We start from the raw sequence: 20,826 nt of genomic DNA, 5'->3' as shown, positions 1-20,826 counted from the left end.
CAATCTTCATGATCCATTCCGTGGCGAGCTGGGAAAAAAAAATGCAATTGCTAATCAATGTCTGAACAGTCTGAAGCTCCGGAAGAGATCCAAGGAGTCACTATCAAACTATCCTGTAGCATGAGATCATTGCACACAGAAGAACAGTCATAAAATAAGCAACTATCTACAAAGGTCTGAAAGGGCTGCATCCCTCTTGTGTTTCCTCTTTTTGCCATGGAAATACTGATGGTGCGATTTGCTGCCTTGATGTTGTTTGTTTGTGACTGAGGTACCATGGCTTGAGTTTGTCGGACCTTGGAAGCCTTTGTTAGAAGAGCGAAATAACCGTGCTGATCCATGCTGTAAAAGGAAGAGAACATGCTAAGTCGGTGCTGCCAAGAAAGAAGTATGCATTTACACAGTTCTGTATTACTAGAGAACGAGGATGCTAACTCCTGAAGGTTGTACATGTGAAGCTAGGCCATTGCTTAGACTGCAGCATAGTACCAGCAATCTTTCACTTCTGTGGCTGCAAACAAACGCTCCTCTCTAGCCCCAAAACCATGCAGGTAAAGTGAGAGAGAACTACAGCACTCTAAATTTTGGAAAGGACAATCATCCACAATGCAATCAAAAAAGTGCAACAACTGTACAATGTTTTACAGAAACAGAAGTGCATAATCCAAGAGAAGAGATGTTGAAGATTGCCCAAATCACATCTGTGCAAAATTTAGTCAACACTCCTCTAAGACCAAGACTAATTTTATACCACATCTTTTTAGAGACTTAAGACCATCTCCAAATTTGCACATTTACATTCCAGCACCTCTTTTAGCACAGAGCAACCTCTGTTTAATACACATGAGCACAGATTAATAGTTTATGTAAGGCCTGTTTTGCAAACTGTCTGGATATCAGCTAGAGATTGTTAGTAAGTAGGAGGCAGCAAGTTTTCCTGGAACTATTTTGCAAAAATAATACTCAAAAAGATTCCGGACTATCTTTCATAACTGCATATATCCAAAGGTGCTTTGAAATAACAGTTCTTCAGATTACTGAGTTGTCATAGATGTATTCTTTTACATGAGAAATTCCCGAAATGCATACATTTTTGGTAGTTCTCATCACTGGTATTTGTCTTGGGGGGAAAATGAGAGGGACTTTTACGCATCTCCATCTCCCTTAATCAAATACACTTCAACAAGGATCAACAGTCAAGACAGCAGCCAGTTTAGTTTCAGTACATATTTTTGCTAAATATTTTTCACTAACTGTACACAAGTCTCACTAGCTCTGGCATATTCTGCAGTAAAGACCAGACTGACACAGTTTTTGCATAGAGTAATTTTATACAACACAACTGTATGCTGCTGGCAAACCTAGATTTCCTAGAATATCAAATAAAAGTCAATCCAATTTTATCTGTTTTAAGACTGTGAAAACCACTATTACAAACTTCTCTRTAAGCCAACAGAGAACAAGGTGATTTTAGATATAATCAGTGCTCAAAGTTTTTTTAATGGTGTGAAGGGGAGAAAAATACAGCATTTTCCTCCCAGAACAAGCTACCCTTCCATGGAGGGCATCTGTAATATTCAAATAATCTATACAGTTGTTGGGGGGTTTGTTTTTTGCTTTTTTGTTTTTTACAGTTCACAAACCTGAGATTTGTTCGTGTTGCTGGATGTATTGGCTGTTTGGCTATTTTGTGTTTTCCCACTTGACTGGGAGGATTCCAGTGATACTTCTTGTGACCCCACTCTGTTTGTGGTAGACTGACGACAACTCAATTGTTTAGAGGTTTTGCAAGGTGTTCCATCAGAATCCTTCAGGAAAATTTAAAGTATTAGTGATTTTTTTCTTAAGAATAAGTGAGTTTTTTCTTAAAAATAAACCCAGTAATGGAAAAAACTTAAAAATTAGAATGTGTTTATTTTATTAGATATCAAAACTCTTTCAATCCAGAATTCTTTCCACAGAAACTGATTCAAAAAACAGTATTGATGCATGTTCTGATTTTGGGATTTGTCCTCTGTTCATTTTTAAATAGAATTTTCATTCAAGCAAACGTTTACAAGGAATTTGGTAGTGCAAGGTTTTTGTTGGTGGTGGGTTTTTTTTTTGTTTTGTTTTCTTTTAATATACGTGGCTTACAGCTACCAGTCCTTGAAATACAGTTTTTCCAGAGAAGAGAGYTAAGCAACTTTGTATCTACTGTATTCACTTTCTATATACGTTGTGTCAAAAAACACACTGCAATTTACGTACAAAATTGCATAAGAGGTAACACTTATGCAAATTAGGATTCTGGATAAAAAACACACTAGAATTCTGAGCTTTCCAAGTGTATTCTGTGCCAATACATGTTTAAAAAAAGCACAGAAAAGAAAGTCCAATACTTACTACATCACTAGAGCTGGACAACGTAGAAGATGATGATGATAGAGGACCTGATGAAGAATTTGAAGAATGTTTACTAAGTGTTTCTGAAGTTTTATTTCTAGGTTTTCCCAGTGCTTCATTCTCTTCAGAGAGATTATTGTTGCATTTGTCTAGCTGCTGAGTATCTACTATCAAGGTTACTCCATTACCTATCAAAACCAAAACAGAAACATCACCACACAAACTGCCAAAATGTTGCATTCTTATATGCCCAGAGCCAGATGCTATACATCTATTACACCCAGCATCACACAGACAGACATTCGTGCACGTACATAATTTTAATATGTGCATACACACGTCTGAATTTGTACCACATGCAGCAAGCAACTACTTTGCGGGATGGAGGGAAGATTCACAGCAGGGAAATCACTGAAAATTACCCTGAATTACCCACAGTTCAAGATGAAAATTAAAGAGCAAAGGCATGGAGGAAGGCAATAACAGAGCTCAGAGGTGCTGCATAAGACCACTTCACGACAGGCTTCAACAGCACTCAACTATATAGGTTTAAGTATTGTTCCTGTGTGCTCAGTATTCAGCAGCTTCTACTAGTCCTCTACTGGAGCTGCTGGGATCACAAGAACACTAGGTAAGTCTGGTTACTTTGTATGATGCCCTAAACTGAATGACTGCTATCTTAAAATAAAAGTAGTAAGAATCAGAACTTAGATCTAAACTAAATCTGAAAGATGACTACTGTAACTACTACGATTACGTTTATAATACGGTTATTTTTATAACCTTGTTCTATCTCACATGACATCTATTAACTCCTCTTTTTTCTCTAGAAACTGGTATCCATGTAAAAGACTACTTCTTTTTGGACACGTTAGAAAGCAAACRTCGAGCAAGATCAGCAACAGGGGTCATGACTAACTTGGCTTTCTGATAAATTTATATATTTGGTAGCCATTAGCTACATTTATATACACAGTTTAATATATACATTGTATCAGGCAGCTACCTATTACTGCGGAGCTTGCAGGACTGAACTGTGACTGACTGCCGTTACCAAGCGGCCACCACAGAAGTCTACAGGTTAATAACACATATTAATAGTCCAGAAGCACCTTCCATTTAGAGGGAGAGTGCGGGAAGCTACTCACTGACAAACACTTTAAAAACAAATAGAGAAAAACTCAATCTAGCATGAAGAGTGGGTAGCTATGTCACCTTCTCTGATTCATCTCTGACAAGAGTATAAAATTAATTTGGTAACTTCCAGACAGTATATACACCTGCAAAAAACAGACTGGCAACTGGCTGGTGGGGTCAGAAGAAACCTGTTTTAAATATCATTTCCCCAGACCAAAAACATGGTAAAAGTTTATTCTTCATTTTAAAGACAATTGGAGGAATAAGGATATAGTTTTCAACTAGCATCCCTAACAACTTTTTAAAATCTTGTCCACAATTTAAGGGCAAAGGAAGAGTAATAGTAATCGCGTGTGTAATCTAAATCAGAGGTATTTTAAAAGCGTCCTATTGTAAGCCAGCACTCTTTACAGACCTTTACACTCACCGAATCTATCACAGTGAAATAAAGACACTATGGTCTTTTCATTCTTGTACCACTCTAAATTGTTCTGGATGAAAATGCATAGGAAGAAGTACATCATATCATCACTTAGCAAAAAAGGTAAAGTTAAACCATATTAAAATGCATGCATTGACTTATGTGAGTCAAAAGCAACAACAGCAAAAAATGATCTACACAGCCCAAATACGCAGGAAGTTTCCCTTTGTGCAGCCATATTTAATCTAATCTTACCATTACATGAAGACTCAGTCCTACTTTGCATTCCCCATTGCTTTGATATCCAGTCTCTGTACGTGGCCACTTCTTGCGTCACTCTAATTATTCTACCTAGTATACTGTAAACCAAAACAAACAAAAATCAGCTTTAAGTACACAGAAATATACGCAATGAATATCTGAAATTCAGACTTTCAAAATTTACCTTTCAGTTTCGTTGTTAGGATAATATTTAGCTATTGGGGAAACTGCATGGCTCAAAACAACATAGGCATAATCAAAAGCCTGTTTCACTTGCATGGCACCATACGAACTCCTCCCAACATCATTACCTTAAAATAAGAATACAATTAGACATATAAAACTGAAACCATGGTTATTTTCAGGCAGGGGATAGTCTTTTTTAATTGTTCTTAAATCCCAATTCACTACTGTCATGTCTTGTATGATACAAAAATATTAATGAGCACAAATATAAGAAAGAGTTGAGAAGACCGACAGATTATTTACATGTACTGAAGTCCAGAACAGTAATTCTCCAGGTAAAAGTGCAATATATGAAGAAAAATGCATGTACRGTGTATATTACAAGTAAAATTACTATTCTGGATGACATTTTCACATCAGAAATATTGTTATCCATTTATATCAACGTTCAACCTTAACAGAACATAAACACAGTACTGTGGAATGAAATCACTACAAATTTATGTGACCTTACAAAAATCAAACAGGACAGTGAGCATTAGAGTATACATGTATCATAAGGTAAAACAGTGATACAGGCAGGCAAAACCTTGAAAGGGACAACGTGTATATATACATGTACATCTAGCCCATACTACTGCCTCCCTATTGCTGTGTTCAGAGTAGACATTAAAGCTGTTTGGCATGCCTTCCCATACCCCACTTCCTGACTGCAGTATAGGCATTCTCTCGGATGGCACTGTAACTGCTGCTAGCAACACATCTCAAAGGGAATCATTTAATTCAGACAGCATTTTGTGCTCATCCAAATGAATGAGGTCTTCTGTTCTGTTTTTTGGAGGGTTCATTCTAAGTTATTCTTTGGTTTAACTCCTTTGGATTAATCATTTCTGTAACTTTTTAACTTAGTCAGTATGTTAAATCTTGGCTCATGGAGATACCTGGCTGTAACGGATCCTCGATATACAGCATTGATGGTCTATAGCCATCCAACATGCTTTTTTGTACTTCATCCTTGGCAACATAAGAGCCACCATCCTTTATTCGGATTCCAGTCTTCAAATAATTGAAGTGACGTCCATATAATTCAAAAAACTCTATTAAAAGAACACCATAGTTGGCATTGGGCATGCAGGCATCTTCCCTGGGATGCAGCTATTAAAAGGAGAGATAAGGAAAAAAAAAAAAAAAGTCATTTTCTTAAGACTCCAGGTTTCAAGTGACTTTAAATTCTTTTCTGTTTATTTTTATATTCTTTGCTATTTCACAGCAAATATATCTAAAAAAGTAGTTTTCCTTAATAAAGCAGTTCCGTATCATTAAAAAAGGCTCTAGCAAAACATTTACAAATCAATTGTCCAACAATGTAGCAGCCAACTATCAATGTTTTCACATTTAGAACTTCATGATGAGTAAGTGAACTTCCAGTACTAACCACAGAGCTTGCATTAAAAAAAGCAAAGATAAGAATTCCAGAATGAATTTGAACTTCACAAACCTGGGTATGGAATTAAAAATAGGATTTTAACATACACAGCTATCTAAATGATCCCCTCTTCTGTTAAGTATACAGCCTGAAAGATGGTAAACTGATATAAAAATTGATATAAAGCTTGACTGAATATCAGATCATTTTTTGCAAGTGAAAATGCCATTAGTCACAGTAAGGAGGAAAAAAAAAAGAGTTGGGGGATTTTCTTACAAAAAGATGTCTGCTGCGTTCATTTGTTTTGTTCTCAGCAGCCAACAGAAATAATGYTCAACATATATTGAGCTCCAATTCAGAGCTTAAACTTAAAAATACTATRTACTAGGAAGGTATGTACATTCATAAATACATACACAGTTATGCAATAAAATTTAGTACAAGAAAAAACATAGTTGATAAAGCCAGAAAATGATTAACTATTTTGTATTTTTGTAATCCCCTAAACACAATACAGAATTATCTCACACATTTTATTTTCATTCAGCTTACCTGAAGGAAACTAACAGCCATTAAAAAAAGACTATAAGAACCAATTCCACCTGTGAACACCTCATTAAGGTCCCTCTGCAACAGGAACTGTTTCAATACTAAAACTAGATATGGTAATACAGGATATTTCTGAAAAAGAAAAAAGATAGAGGTGTAGGGTACTGTAGTGAATATATACAACTGATGCTAAAAAATATACTAAAGCTAGCTGTTTKTAAGTCTCAAAACTAAGTATAATTCTAACTCACTATTTTTAAAAATAGGGGAGAAGCAGAGTGCTTTGCCTGTGATCAAGATCTCTTCAACTGTGGTGACAGATATTAACAATGGAAAAAGTTACTAATTCAATTCCAAAAATAAAGGCAATTTTATTTGAAAGCATAAATACTTCTTTCTTTTCTCATACAGTAAAAATGAATGAAAAATTATGGAAATACCCAAGTCTATTAAAAAAAAAAAAGAAAAAAAAACCTTCCAGCTGCAACAAAGGCAGTATCCCAAAACAAACTGAGACTTTTTCCAGCAAGTAATCACACCTGAGGAGCCTAGCGTTCAAGGCTGTCCTTCCTAATGACTACATCCAAAAAATACTTTAAGAAGAGCCACTACTTACCGTATGGTAACTGGTAAGCGGTCCTTCAAGAGGTTTGTGCCCCGGGTTCCCCAAGAGGTGTGCGTAGGCCGCACAAGCAGAGAACGGGAAACGTTTGGCCAGCAGTGGGTGCTGGGGCTACGCCTGCCTCTGCACCCTCCCATTGCAGGTGAGGGGGGAAGAGGCCCAGCAACATCACTCCTCTTATCAACACAGAGCTAGAGACGTCTGGCAGCAGCAGAAAGGTGGCATGGATCGTGGTCCCCATGATTACAAAGATCAAAGGGAACAGAAAGATTTCTGCAAGAGCTTAGCTATCCAAGCCTTACAGCGAGCATCAGAAGGTAGCTGGCACAACGCCTACTTAACCAAAGATCACAAGATTGCCTTTTTAAACTATTAAGGCCTTGTATTCAGTGCTCTGAGTTGTGACTATAAGAATATACCAAAATCCAGAGACCGGATTCTTCTCAGATCTGTGTAAACCCTTAATAAAGGCTTCAACTGCCTCAGACTTCCTGACTAGAACGGATGAAGAGAAACAAATCTTTCTGAAGGTAATACTGAACAAGACATCTCCGTTTGGTTTTTAAAGTTAAATGAGACAAAACAACTAACAGAGTGCCTTGTAAATGTTTTATACAGACATCCCCAGGCATGCCAAGGAAGTCACTGAGCGAGTATACCTCTAATTTCCTCCAAGTTAAATAAATCACCTTCCATAATACAGTATCCACTGCCCACCTTGTGTCAGTACGGAGCACTGATGCCTCTTCCTTACCACACACCAGCTCAACTGCCTGTGCCCAAGGCCAGCCCTGATGTGGTGGCAGCTGTGTGGCCTTGGCCGGGGCTGCTGGAAAACAGATGGACGAAAAGAGCTGCCATGTGAGAAGCCTCACAGGGGCCTCTGCCACGTCGTATGGGAGCCGTTTTTCACGTCGCCCTTCACCACGCCTGCACACTGCCACGTATCCTGCCRAGCCAAGCCCTGACCGCTGAGCCTTGCCCTCCACTCTCTGCGCCTGGCTGCCTGCTGCCAGCCCCAACTGCTGCCACGGGACCTGCTCTGCCGCTCCTGTCCGGGCGCTGCGGGACGGCACCCTTCAGCGGCAAGGATGTTGCCCTCGCCTGCCCCGTGGTCACACGTGGCTCACCGCCCTGCGCCATGCAGCCCACTCTTGCTGCTCCTTGACCCAAAGCCAAAACAGCCTGTCCAAAAGGTTAAACATAGTCTGAGTAACACACATGATGCTTCTTCAGTTTAGCCTCTCTCAGARAGAGAAGATTGCCTCCTATCTTGAAATTAAAAAGCACACAGGCAGTTTGGGCACACGTTGGGCTTACCATGCTTAAATTTATAAACAGAGTACAATAGAAATATGGCAGTCTCTGCAGCAGAAACACAAAGGTGGCCGGCCTGTCCACCGCAGGGCACTGACCCATGCACTGCCCGGGCACATCGAAGTTCACTGAAGTTACGCTGCAGGTGAGTATCCTGGGACAAAGAACTATGGCACCTTCTTTCCCTGGTAGAGCTAGCTAGTGTAGAACTAACACTGTTCTTGATTTAGCGGAGGGCTGTTGGCCAACATAATCAAATTTTGTTTTTCTGACACAGGCCGAGAGAAACAAAGGTCTTTGGGACCCTCCACCCTTTTACTCTGGAACATGGATGCTAGAGAAGGCTAGTCAAGCACAAATCTAAGCAGAAAGCTTATACAATCACACAGAAGACAAACACACAGAATATCCTACTGGAACTGAACTATTTCAGTACAATTCTTTTTTCCCCTCTTATGTTCTCTAAGGGTTAAAGGAGTAGACATTGTAGAAGCAGAGTGAGCTACTTTTGTATTTGCTATTAAGCATATATAAAGGAAGTAAGGAGGCTATACATCCAGCTCATAAGCAACTGAAGCTCCCAAGTAATTTTGAAGATGGCTTGCGACATGTTAGCATTACCAAAGTAGATGTACCTTACTTCTAAGCCTCATGAGTGAAAGTGCTTGCTTTCCTCAAGAGATTTATGGAATATGCTGAAGGAGTTTACTTGTCTAACTGTAGAAATACTTTGACTCTCCTGCTGTCTATTAGTTTGGTTCAAAAAACAAAATAAAATAATTAGCAGCAGAGAAATAATACCCAAACACTTAAATAAGACTGAACTGTACTTCACATATCTACATAGAACATGCAAATTGAAGTAAAGTTTTCCTTTGACTTTATAAAACATTTACCACGTATGTCCAATGCACTGAATGAGGGAAGCTAAGGCAAAGAGTACAAAGATGCTTCAAAATTTTAAGCACAAAAACACATTAATGAAAACAAAACGAGCCTATATATTAAACAAATAACTGCAACAGTATCTATGCTACGCCTATAATTGACTCTCTGAAGAATAAATTCCTAAATCTAACTTATTTCAGCTAATTGGCATTTGTATGCTGAAACAGTATTCAAACTAGAACAAGATTATTCCTTTTTGTACCAACATATGGTACCACTAATTTTAGGTTCAAGGAACCTCAGTTATAGAAGTATAACATTCAAGATTGATGTTAGTGCATTTTTTCCTTTGTCATTGTATCATTAATCTTCTCTGAATGTATTTTCTGCATTTATTTTACTATCTTCATGGCCTTTAGAGCGATATACCCAACACCCAAGAACTTCATAAAATAGTATGGCAAAAAATAACACAGGAGAGTGAATGTATCTGTAGTGGAGATGCCATCAGAGTAAAAGAGTAAATCTAATTAAGTTAAATATTCATCTCTAACTCTATTAAAAGTGTTGCCTAACCTTGATAAAATCTTTGATGAGCTGGGCTGCTTTAACCCCATTCTGCACATTAAAGCTGATATCAACTTTTACTTCAGTGAAGGAGTCCGTCAGTTTAATAATAGGTACCTGTAAAAAGAAAGAGAGAGATTAAGTCAACATACATTTCCAAGATACACTTGGTTTCATTCAGTGACATCCAGTAGTAAAACTGAAACGTTTTATGCGTTTATAGAGAAAAGGCAGATAAAGAAAACAGGACTCTTGTCTATTTAAGAACTCTCTCTTTGCCAGTCTTTTTATATAAACTGTGCTTTTTCAGCTCATAAACGCTATTTTTCAATTTACTATACTGTTTAACAAAACGTAACACTTCAGCCTCAAAGTAATTTATTTTACATTGCTTTTTAGAGTCAGTTTCTGCTGTAGAAGTATAGTTGTAGTGGAAAAACAAACACCAGAGGGAGACAAATACTTAAGAAAAAGATACCTGGTTACAAAYTATATGTACTCTTAAGAGAACAAACCATACACTGAATACTTATCAAAACCATCTTTAAACAAGAATTGCAAAGTGTTGAGATGACTCCAATACATCTCCACCTCAGTGGTTTCCACATTAAATCTCTCTATTAGTAATAGCTATCAGTTAGACTTGTTTAAATACCAGTACTCTTACATGTTCTAACAATTAGCTTTTTCACAAAAAGTAGAAAGCTAGCATGCAATAAATCCTATCTTGCAAGAAATATCATTATATATTTATACACGATTGAACTTACTACTTYAGTAATAAAATGTCTTATGTTTGCTGAGTTGTGCACAAACTCAGCTCAGGAATTCACAAGTCAGATCTAGTTCATCTCAATAACTAATACAACCACAAAAGCAAGTTTATGTTGCGCACCTGAGATTTCCCTAATGGAAAAAATACTTCCATTTGAATTGTATCAATTATTTTGACAGTAGTAAAAAACATCACTAAATAAAAAACATTCTAGTCTCAATGTATATTCAAAATAGTTTCTGCTTATGGAAATTTACCTGTTTAAATGAGATCATCCTGGATTACATATTTAGGTTAGAACAAGAAAATACCCTTTCCCCAAACTTACAGTTGCTTTATCTAAAACCTTTACTGAATTTTCATCTGCAACATTGTGCTTTCTAAGAGCTTCTTCCAGGGTCCAAAGAGGTAACGTCTCCCACTTTCCAAACACAACTAAGTCAATATCACTGAAATGAAAAGAAAATAGAAGTATTCAAATTAAAAGACCAACACACTTAAAAACAACTGATCTCCACACATAATGAGAAAAAAATTGTCAGAATATAGCTTAAACAAACAATTTGTTCTTAGTTTTCCTAGGCCAGGGTGGTATTGTAGAAATCCTTACACTTAAGGGTATACAGCATTATTTCAGATTACCAAGGGAGAGATGTAAATACAGATCAACTGGGTTGCCAAAGTCAGAGGTTAGTCTCCTCAGGCCACACTGTCAGCAGAGAGGGATTGATTTCTCCAGAGAGCGATTCAGAGCAGGAGATGAAGGTGTGAATCACCACCTTGGAGCTGCATTAATCACTAAGGCTAATTTAACAACTTGCCACTGAAAGGGAAAGCCTTGATCACCCTCCTCACTCCCAGATCCTGCCTTCTGCTTTACTGCAGGTCTGGTTTGTCTAAACCACGGTACACCAATTCAACATACTAGCCTGACAAAACCCACCCAGCCCACCACATCAAGAAACAAACCCCCCAAAAGCCACCTTCTGGGGCTAATTCCCTGCCACATCGTAGCTCAGAGTTGGTTTTCTGAGTGATCGGAGTATCAGAAGTGGCACATGGCAAGCAGCTGGGGTGTAGCGCCAAGAACAGGGAGCAGGGAAAGAGAAAGGACAAGTGTGGCAACTTTGACTGCAGGAAGCAACAGGCTGTTAAATAAGATCAAACCATCTAATTAACTTCACTCTAACTCAGCTCCTTGACGAAGTGCCTCCCTCCCCCCATGCTCCCTTGCCTCACTTGATTATACAGGGATGTGAGACCTTAGCTTACTGCCTAAACTCCAATTCAAAATATGACTGGCATCCAAACTGAACTTAGCCTTCTCCGTCTTCACTGAATGAGATCCTGAACTCATTCTCTTTGCTTCTCTGACTTTTTTCTTCCATTATCTCTGCTTAGCTAGGGAGTGCAAAGGGAGAGAGTATAACCCTATAGTTACACTAGCAGGGCACTTCAGCAATATGGAAAACTGCATGATACAAAAACACCAGTAGTTAGGAATACTTCTTTTCACATAGATTTTACAGGTTTGCCAATTCACAAGTAACACAGCTTTAACAACCTCAAAAGCGCTCAAAGAAACTCCAGCTGCACTAGACACAATCTCTCTTGCCGACAACTAGTGTCRGCAACAGGCAAGTTCAGCACCAGTTCAGCTGCATACCATTGAGCTGACAAGGACGGGCAAGCATTCAGACCTGCCTGGAGAGCACGAAACGGTGCTGATCACTTCTCGTCTACCTAAACCAACTTAGTGAAGAACCCAGTGCTGATGCTGACTGTTAACAGGAGAGATTTTTCTTGCACATCAAGAACAGAAAAAGCAATTCTGTTATCACCTTGAGTATACACAGTACCTGCAAGATCACACAGAGATCCAGCAGGTGAGCAATCAYGTATCAAAATCTTCAACATCAGCTTAAGTAAAAGGATATTAGAAAAATTCTAACACAGAGTAACAGAATTAGAAACACAGCAGAAGCACAGGTTCTTCTGAATCCAAGATCCCGAAATCTAGATTAGCTATACAGTTTTACTGAAGAGTGGGRAAAAAATTAGGGCAAAGGGAAGCTTTGTTACGAAGTAAACAGTGAATTAATAATAACCATGTGAAGTTTGAGAAGTACTGCCACAGRAAAGGTTTTTTTGTGGGTTTGTGCATGTCTGCTTTTAAAGTATCTGAAGTTGTTCTCCACCAAAAACTCAGCTGAAACCAGGARAGAAAGTATATGGAGCCAAATAGACAACAGCAAACTGTTTTGAAACTGATGTTAAAAATAYATACATATATGAAGAATGATCAGATGCATTTAAAATAATGAAAAAGGCAAAAAAGTCTATCCGCAGACCTTACTTCTGACTTTCCAGAAAAACACTGAGCTATTCAGCTTTTCTTGCAACTCCTTAAATAAAAACCTATCCACATACAGAACCTCTGTCCATCTTACAGATATTTTCTTTCCAAAAGGAGATGAAACAACAACTCAGGTATCTTTCACTTGCAGTCAGTACTAGGTATTAATTTCTCGTGTTCACAGAGAATATTTTGGAATATCTAACAAAACTAAATTCAAGCATTAACCTCAGTCTTCTCCTATTTATATGTGTTTATCCTCAGCAGTCATTTAAGCCTTGTCATTCTATTTCTATTTCATTGTTAAAAGTACTTAGAAATATCTACACAGAAGATTCCAGTCTCMGTCAGGTATGACTCTTCCTTATGAAAACTAGTAATGGATTTTGAAAGTTGGTTTGAAAGTATAGGTTTCACAAAGGAAGACTGAGGGAACAAAACAGAAGTTTATATGTAATCTATATATACTACTTTTATCTTCATTGCTAACACTAACATTAGTGAGATAATACTAAATGTTTTGATTTAATCCGTGGAGATGATGAAATTTACTTTTTCCTTTAAAGCCAACCTTTTCTTTTGGTTCAGTCATTTAATGAACCCAAACACAAAACAAGCCTTTTGTGATAATGCAGTAATTCAAATCTTTAACTAACTCACACAAAACCTATATAGACACTTGTATTATAGTTAATAGGATTAATTACTATATTTCCAAACATTTGGCAGAATAGCTTATTATTTTCTTAATTTAACAAGTATACACASAAGTAACACAAGTATTGGGAGAAAAATCACTACAGGGGTATAGATTCCATAGGATATCTTTTTCTTGTATAGAATTTACATGCAAAATAACTAACCTTGTAGGTAAATATAAACCAGTTTTAAAACTTCCAAATATCTGCACCTGAAAAACAAGAATAGGATATTAGAAAACAAATTTYTATGCTTCAGCAGTCAAACAAACTCTACTAAATAGCTTGTAAAGGTTGATTATTACTTCCCTCCATTGGTAGATTTTGGTATTGCTAACATGCACATCATGAACAGAAGTACTCTTTTCTGTTAAGTATTTACATCTTCGTTTCTTTATACCACATTAATCTTCCTTGTTATTTTCCACAAAAGTACAGAAAATATTATTAACTATATTGATTTTTGTATTACAAATCCTTCTTTTTAATATAAGAATTTTCACCAGGACCAAATCTGGCATAGAAGCATGGAACAAAATGTTTTACACACTGAAGAATGATAGAACATAAAAAACAGTATTAGTTCAATTTATTTTTTCTTTCATCTCTCAAAATATAATCTTTGGTTTTTAAACATGTTTTTCTAAATTTAAGGTTTAATTTTTTGGCATATTTGTATATTTACAAAAAAAAAATTCAAATCAAGATGCATTTTTTTTTCTGCATTATACAGCAGGTAGCACAATTCAATTTATTTCTGCTTAAACTAAAAGCCACTATTTTCAGAAATTCTCTTATCTCATAGATTTAGTTTATTGTGCCAGATTTTTACTTACACTGGAGGTTTAAACAACTGGGTACCCATTGCAAGCTATCCAACCTGACACTCTTAAACTTTGCCAAGGCTCACAGGGATGTCAGACTCACGCGCTAACTCTCAAAGGGGCACTGTGGAGACTCTAAAGGAAAAATCCCCACACTTTTGGACTAATTTTTAGCCAAACATATACTACCTCGATTTCCACTGATTTAAACATCAAATGACCCACTTCTTACACTTTTCCCTTTGGAGACTGGAAAAAAAAGGAGGTGGGAAACAACTTACTTCTGCAAGTAAGTGTCTAGACACTTTAATACAGACTCTAAGAAGCAACAGGAGTGCTCCCTCTCGGTTATTTTACATCATTTCACGCACTCCAACAAAAAGCACACCTTCTCAGTAAATTTAAATTCAAAAGTTCGTAACTTCTCACATTAAAGACTGCAAGAGATGCCAAAAAATTACTATCAAATTTTCCCTAGATTTTCATGAAAGTATAAAAGCATCACAAAACTAAGAACATAATAATAATAATGACCGTTTTAATCCATAACAACAAYAAAGACATCCTCCATCAAACTCTATTTGGGTTCAGTCAAACCATGATTTATTCTACCACCAAAAATGTCTTTAAAATGCTTTTGCGCAATAAAACAAACAAAATAAAAAACAAAAACCAGGGATTTGGAGAAATCCAAATATGCTTTCACATTATCAAAAATAGTTTTTAACTGAACAACAAAAAGAGCCTTTACTGAATAAACAGGCCTCAAAGTATTCATAAACTTACTGATACAACATATATGACCTTTTCTGAAAGGAATGAGACAACATCTGCTATTGTACAATAAACTGAAATATGAGAAATACTGAATTATTATAAAAGAAACACACACCCACTCACCAATCCCTCTCTCATCAACTCTGGAGAGATGGAAGAAGAAGAGTGGGGAAAATAAAATGGAAAATTTAAAAGATTTTGATTTATTATCTGATCAGGACTTAAATTGTTGTAGCTCTGTAGCCATTTACATCTTTAAAGCACACAATAGAAGATACTATTATGTCATGAGAAATGTGGGCATTAGTTTTTGTGATGTGCTAAACACTGCTGATAATGTTTTTAGTTTAAGTAGCTAGATATGTATGTTTGTATTCATAGGAAAACTTAACAGCTCACAATACTATAATGAACTACTACCATTGCTGTAACTAGTACTTATCCTACAGTTGTGCAAATCTGCTCACGACTGCCTAAAGATCCTGAAGGAACTTTAATTCTGGCATGTGTCCAAATATATCCTCACTATGCACAACAGATCTTGAAAACCCACTCAAGCTTGCAAAGTCCTTGCTACCAAAATGCCCCCCCAATCAAAACAAAACCCTACCCATAGCCGATTTAAATTCCTTTCCTTAACATGATGAAGTTGAAACACTGAATTTTCTGAAGTTTGTCAACCTAGAGCTAATCTTTCTGGGTTTTTTTGTTTTTACTATTTCCAACCATAGTACTTTCATAACTGAGGTATGCAACATTACTTTTCTTCAGGTATGTAACAGTGCTTTTCTTCAGGTCTATCAGGCCACATAATATTCAGACACAAAGCTGAAGACATTAACCTACATTCCACTGTGCAACTACCTCTATGTTCAAGACAAATTTTAATATTCAACTGCTTATATCTTTGACTTAGCACGTTTTCATTTAACATTTTGAGTTGTTCAGTTTAAGTGTAATTAAAGCCTTTCTTATGGTCAGAGTCTTGCTAATGCCAAGAACAGTTCTCACTTACTAGGAATGTTTCCTTCTAAGCACATTCCCTTTAGTAAGAGAGCAAATGACAACTACACAATTGCTAACTTCTATAAATAAAGTAGCAGTTTAGGGTACCTAGTTTTACCCCTTTCCATCTGCTTTTTCAGCCTTTTCCTAAGTAGGACAAGAAAAAAAAAAAGTACGTGTGCACACACACATTCCACACAGTTCAGTTTGGTTCATCCAGTCTGATTYACTTTTCTCAGTATCTGGTTTTCATAGCGTGAGTATGTTTTAAATTTGAGTGCTTTTGGGAGAAATTGAAATAAATGTGTATGTTTAATTTCAAAGTTTATTTTAACTAGATTYGCTGCATCTATGACTCAAAATGAACAGCTTAAACATTAACTTGTTGCTGTGTACTACAGCTAAAGCTAAGGACATTGGACTGAATACCACTCCACCTTCTGAGAGCACATACTCAACTCTCAAATCTTAAAAGTRGCAAAACCAATACCAGTTTCCAAAAGGTTAGTGATTAACTCAAAAGACTAAAAGATTACAACAAAAAAACCTGTCAAGCTTGAACATAGCGGATCAGATTCCAAACAGATGTGTAAAATAAGCTGAAAGGACATTACAGGAACTACCAGGTTATAACTTGGCATGCAGTCATCATTGTTCAATTGCCTCCAGAAAGCAGAAGGACAGACAAGTGGAGAATTCTTCCTCTACACTTTGTAGCAACACAGAAAACAGTTACGTCTTGGTAGAGTAGTTACTGACTTGAGAAAACTGGAATGCTCTTGCTCACTACATTTCCAAGAACAGTGAAGAAAGAGGGTGATGGCAGTTTTATTCAGCACTAATTGAAAGTGAAACCTCAATTTTCAACCTCACTGTTGGTACATCTTCTAAGTGATGTTGCAGCTAAGCCTAGCAGTCAACTGTCACTACATGGTCAGTCCCCATTGCTGTGACTGCTGAATCATGTTTGACTTGTTCACTAGGACCCACGTGGCCCTTTCCTGGAAAGCTGCTCCTCGATTGTTCAGTCTCTAGAACGCACTTGGTCACTTGGGACCATGCAACTCCAAGTGCAAGATTTCACATCTACCTTTGCTGAACTTCACAAGGTTTCTATCAGCTCATTTTTCCAGTTTGCCAAGTATCTGAGCAGTGGCCCAACACTCCGCCATGTCAACAGCTCCCCCCGGTCTGGTATCACTTTACAAGGTGGCATTCTGCCTTACCATCCAGGTTGCCAAGGAAGATGCTGAACAGTGTCAGTCCCAGCACTGACCCATGAGGAATGATACTTGAAAGTCTCACTGTCAGCTGGTTACAACTGACCGACTAACTCTGAGCCCAGTAGATGGGCGAGGTTTTAACCCTCTTTGGAGTCCACCTATCCAGTGTGGTTACACAGATGCTACGGGATGCTACCCCGGCAGGCTGACGACTGGATTTCGTAATGAATTTTTGTAGACACTTGAGCAAGAAATAAAATATGTACTTGAATTAGAAGAATTAAAAGATGAGGGCTTACAATTTGCTTCCTCTTCTTATAAAAATTATGGCTAGAAAAAAAACAATTTGAGCAAGTTAAATAAAGAGTATTTTCTCAGAGTCTAAAGCACTTTTTTTGGGGGGGAGGGGGAATTTATTTAATAAAAGAACAATATTTAAGGGTTAATATTTACAGGTTGTGTCCCACAAATACAATTACAGAAAGCATAAGTCCTTGTGTCCCATCCAGAGTGTTAGTAGTAACAAAGAAAGATTTCATACTATTAAGTCCATTCACTCCATTACGCTACTAAGCGCATAGCATGCAAACTTGTCCAGGAAATACTGATACCCTATTTAGGTTGAGGCAATTAGTTATTTTGATGAAATCACCTACTACAAGACTTTGACAGGGTATATCATATTAAGGACTATTTCATACTTGCACTGTTTCCTGTATTATTTCCTGCCACAGTGGCAACTCGCTATTCCTGCTCTTATGCAGGATGTACAACACTTTCCCTGGGTTAGAGGGAGAGCTGAGATATCATAAAGYCTCTAACACAGTCCCTTTAGAAAGGTCTTCTAAAAACCTCCAAGAGGAAATGACCAGGTATGTGTTGTATTGACTGTATCTATCCTTTATATAACCGTACAAAGAGGGCTCTGACTGAGCAGAGCGTACTCCTTCCTTTTTATTTTATGTATGATTAATAATTCATCCACAACAAGTTGATACACATAACTTCTATACAACTTGATACATATAGCTTATATAGAATGCCAGTAGCCATACTCTGCCAATCTTTTAAACATGTTCCAAAAAACAGATTAAGATCTGGAATGAAACAGTGGGTTAAAATTACCTACATGAAAATACTATCTTTTACTGTGACAGGGTCAAAGATTCTTTCTGATACTATGAAGTTAGTTATTTGAATCTGGATTGTTGTTTTGGTTAACAGGTCCTTACCTTCAGCTATTTTTTTCCAGTTTCAGTTATCTATACATACATGATTAAGGCTACAGATTTGTATTCTGGAAATTTTTTGTAGACAGACATAATTAAACTAGAACTTAATATATTTGCATCAGAAGAATTAAAAGCTGAAAGCTTGAGCTGTAACCGTAACTTCTCTAGATCTCCTTTAATCAAAGTTTTATTTAAAAAAGACATAGTTCTGCACAGGAGAAACTTTGTTTTGACTGACCAAAGTCCTAGTAAAAACCTATCTTCTGTCGAGAAAAAGTATCAGCAATGTTAAGCTCATTGTGCAGAGAAGAAATCTATAGACCTCTTTCTTCATATACAAAACCGGATACTTTTAAACTTAAGATAGTTCATGTATTTGCCCTTAAAAAATAGTAGGGTCTACAGAGCATGGCAACAATGGTATTCCACCTTAGATGCATGCAAGACACAGGTCTGTGGACTAGAAATCCTGCTATTCTTTATCAGTCCGCCTATGAACTTCCTTCCACACTCATGCTTCCCATTGATCTTAMTAAAATAAATATTAACAAAACTAAATGTTGCCACATTTTACGCTGTTTCTTTGGTTACAATAGGTCTACTTTGTCTTTGTTCCCAGGTATGAGATCAAGTATTGAGCTACATTAGTCTAGGAACAAGACCACGTCACTCATTTGACCAAAATGCTTTTTTCTACCATGTGGTATAAGCAGTATTTTCATTATTCAGTGTTCATAAACACAACAGCACAGAACATTGTTTTTACATTTTAACAGCTAGAATAGTATTCTACTCACATCTGCATTAGGCCAGAGCTCTTTTATAACGTTTTCTATCCTGTTCACCACCTCCATCCGCATTCTCTCTTCTTCAGGTCTGGGAGACATATACTTATAAAAGTCAATGATTTCTTCATGGAGACTAAGGAGGAAAAAAAATAAGAAGGTGAGTCAGGGAAAAAAAAATAGGATAATGAACTAGCAACTACTGTATCAAATATTCTTTTTAGGTTCCTAGTTTAATTAAGGGACAAATTAAGAGTAGCATGCAATTAAAAAAAAAAAAAACAGATTTGCACTTTAACATTTAATTTCAGATCAGTTTTCCTATGCTAAACTATGTCATAGTTCAATATTCTACTGCATTTGCTAAAAAAAAAATGTGGAAGCAAAACCAAATTCAAGCGCTTTCAATTCAAGGTATAAGTCACACTGTGTATTTTAATGTCAGCATTGTACAAAAGCGTTTCAGTTTTCTACTAAGAATGTAGCTGTAAGCTCAAAGTACACACAGTCAAAAGTTTAAACAGAATGTTTTCAGCCAACACTTTCTAGTSAGCCCTTTGGCACCAGTTAGGTAGTTTTAGGCATCAGTTTACATTCAGTTATCAAGCTTTTAAAAAAGGTGTTAGTAACTGCGCCAGCACTAGAGCTGCAAGAACTGCTTCCTTCATTGTTTTAGAGACAACACAAACACTAAATACATATTCTCTCTGTGTGACAAGAAAATACGTAATACAGATGCAGCAGTGGCTTAAAAGAACACGTGATTGACAGGCAGTTACCAATACACTTGAGAGATCTGAGTTTACCATATTATATGTGCTTCTTATAGTCAGTAACCTATGTTTGGATTGCCTATGACTGCAGTTAAAGTAAAAACATCTTCATACCACACCACAAATATCTATGCTTCTGTAGTATCATAAATACACCATCACCTTGAATAATAATGAAGAAAAAGAAACCACAGGTGCAATCCTTTAATTCTTGCAAAATTAAGTAGAACTCTGGCACAGAGCAGCTAAATTAATTTCATTCATTTCTTGCAGTGACCATTACAGTAACAGGCAGTTATTTTCAGCAAAAATGTACTGTTTTCTGTTAACAAGTACAAATGCACCTTGACTTAAAGCTCTAAGAACAAAAGAGAGCAATTTATTAAGAGTAAATCCTTAGATGAGATGTGGAATCTAATACTTTCCCATTGCACATACACTTAAATAAAGCAATCATTAATAACTGCGGGTTATACAATGTATCAATAGATATTAAAATATCTGAAAGTTATGCACAGAGCACAGACAGAACTCAAGCCATCTGCATTATGTTCTTCAATACTGCAGTGTTAGGAACACAGATTTCCTTCTCTAAGGGAATGCAGAATAAAATACTGAC

The 20,826-nt window shown here is 36.9% G+C and overlaps 1 protein-coding gene across 1 annotated transcript; it reads right to left on the bottom strand.

Annotated features, from left to right (window-relative positions):
• Positions 1–6: 6 nt before the first annotated feature.
• Positions 7–19,565, bottom strand: TENT4B (terminal nucleotidyltransferase 4B). The gene is made up of 11 exons (XM_085303832.1): positions 19,447–19,565; positions 13,754–13,800; positions 10,863–10,983; positions 9,769–9,876; positions 6,369–6,497; positions 5,332–5,545; positions 4,389–4,515; positions 4,199–4,302; positions 2,386–2,573; positions 1,644–1,808; positions 7–342 (listed from the first exon to the last, which is right to left on the bottom strand). Exons 1-11 carry the CDS (start codon positions 19,534–19,536, stop codon positions 163–165), a joined length of 1,473 nt encoding a protein of 490 aa, XP_085159958.1. The 5' UTR covers positions 19,537–19,565; the 3' UTR covers positions 7–162.
• Positions 19,566–20,826: the final 1,261 nt, after the last annotated feature.

Source organism: Rhea americana, unplaced genomic scaffold (genome assembly GCF_003343005.1).
Source record: "Rhea americana isolate MKP2758 unplaced genomic scaffold, rheAme1 scaffold_20, whole genome shotgun sequence".
NCBI classification, from domain to species: Eukaryota; Metazoa; Chordata; class Aves; order Rheiformes; family Rheidae; genus Rhea; species Rhea americana.
This window is presented reverse-complemented; position numbering and strand designations above follow the sequence as displayed.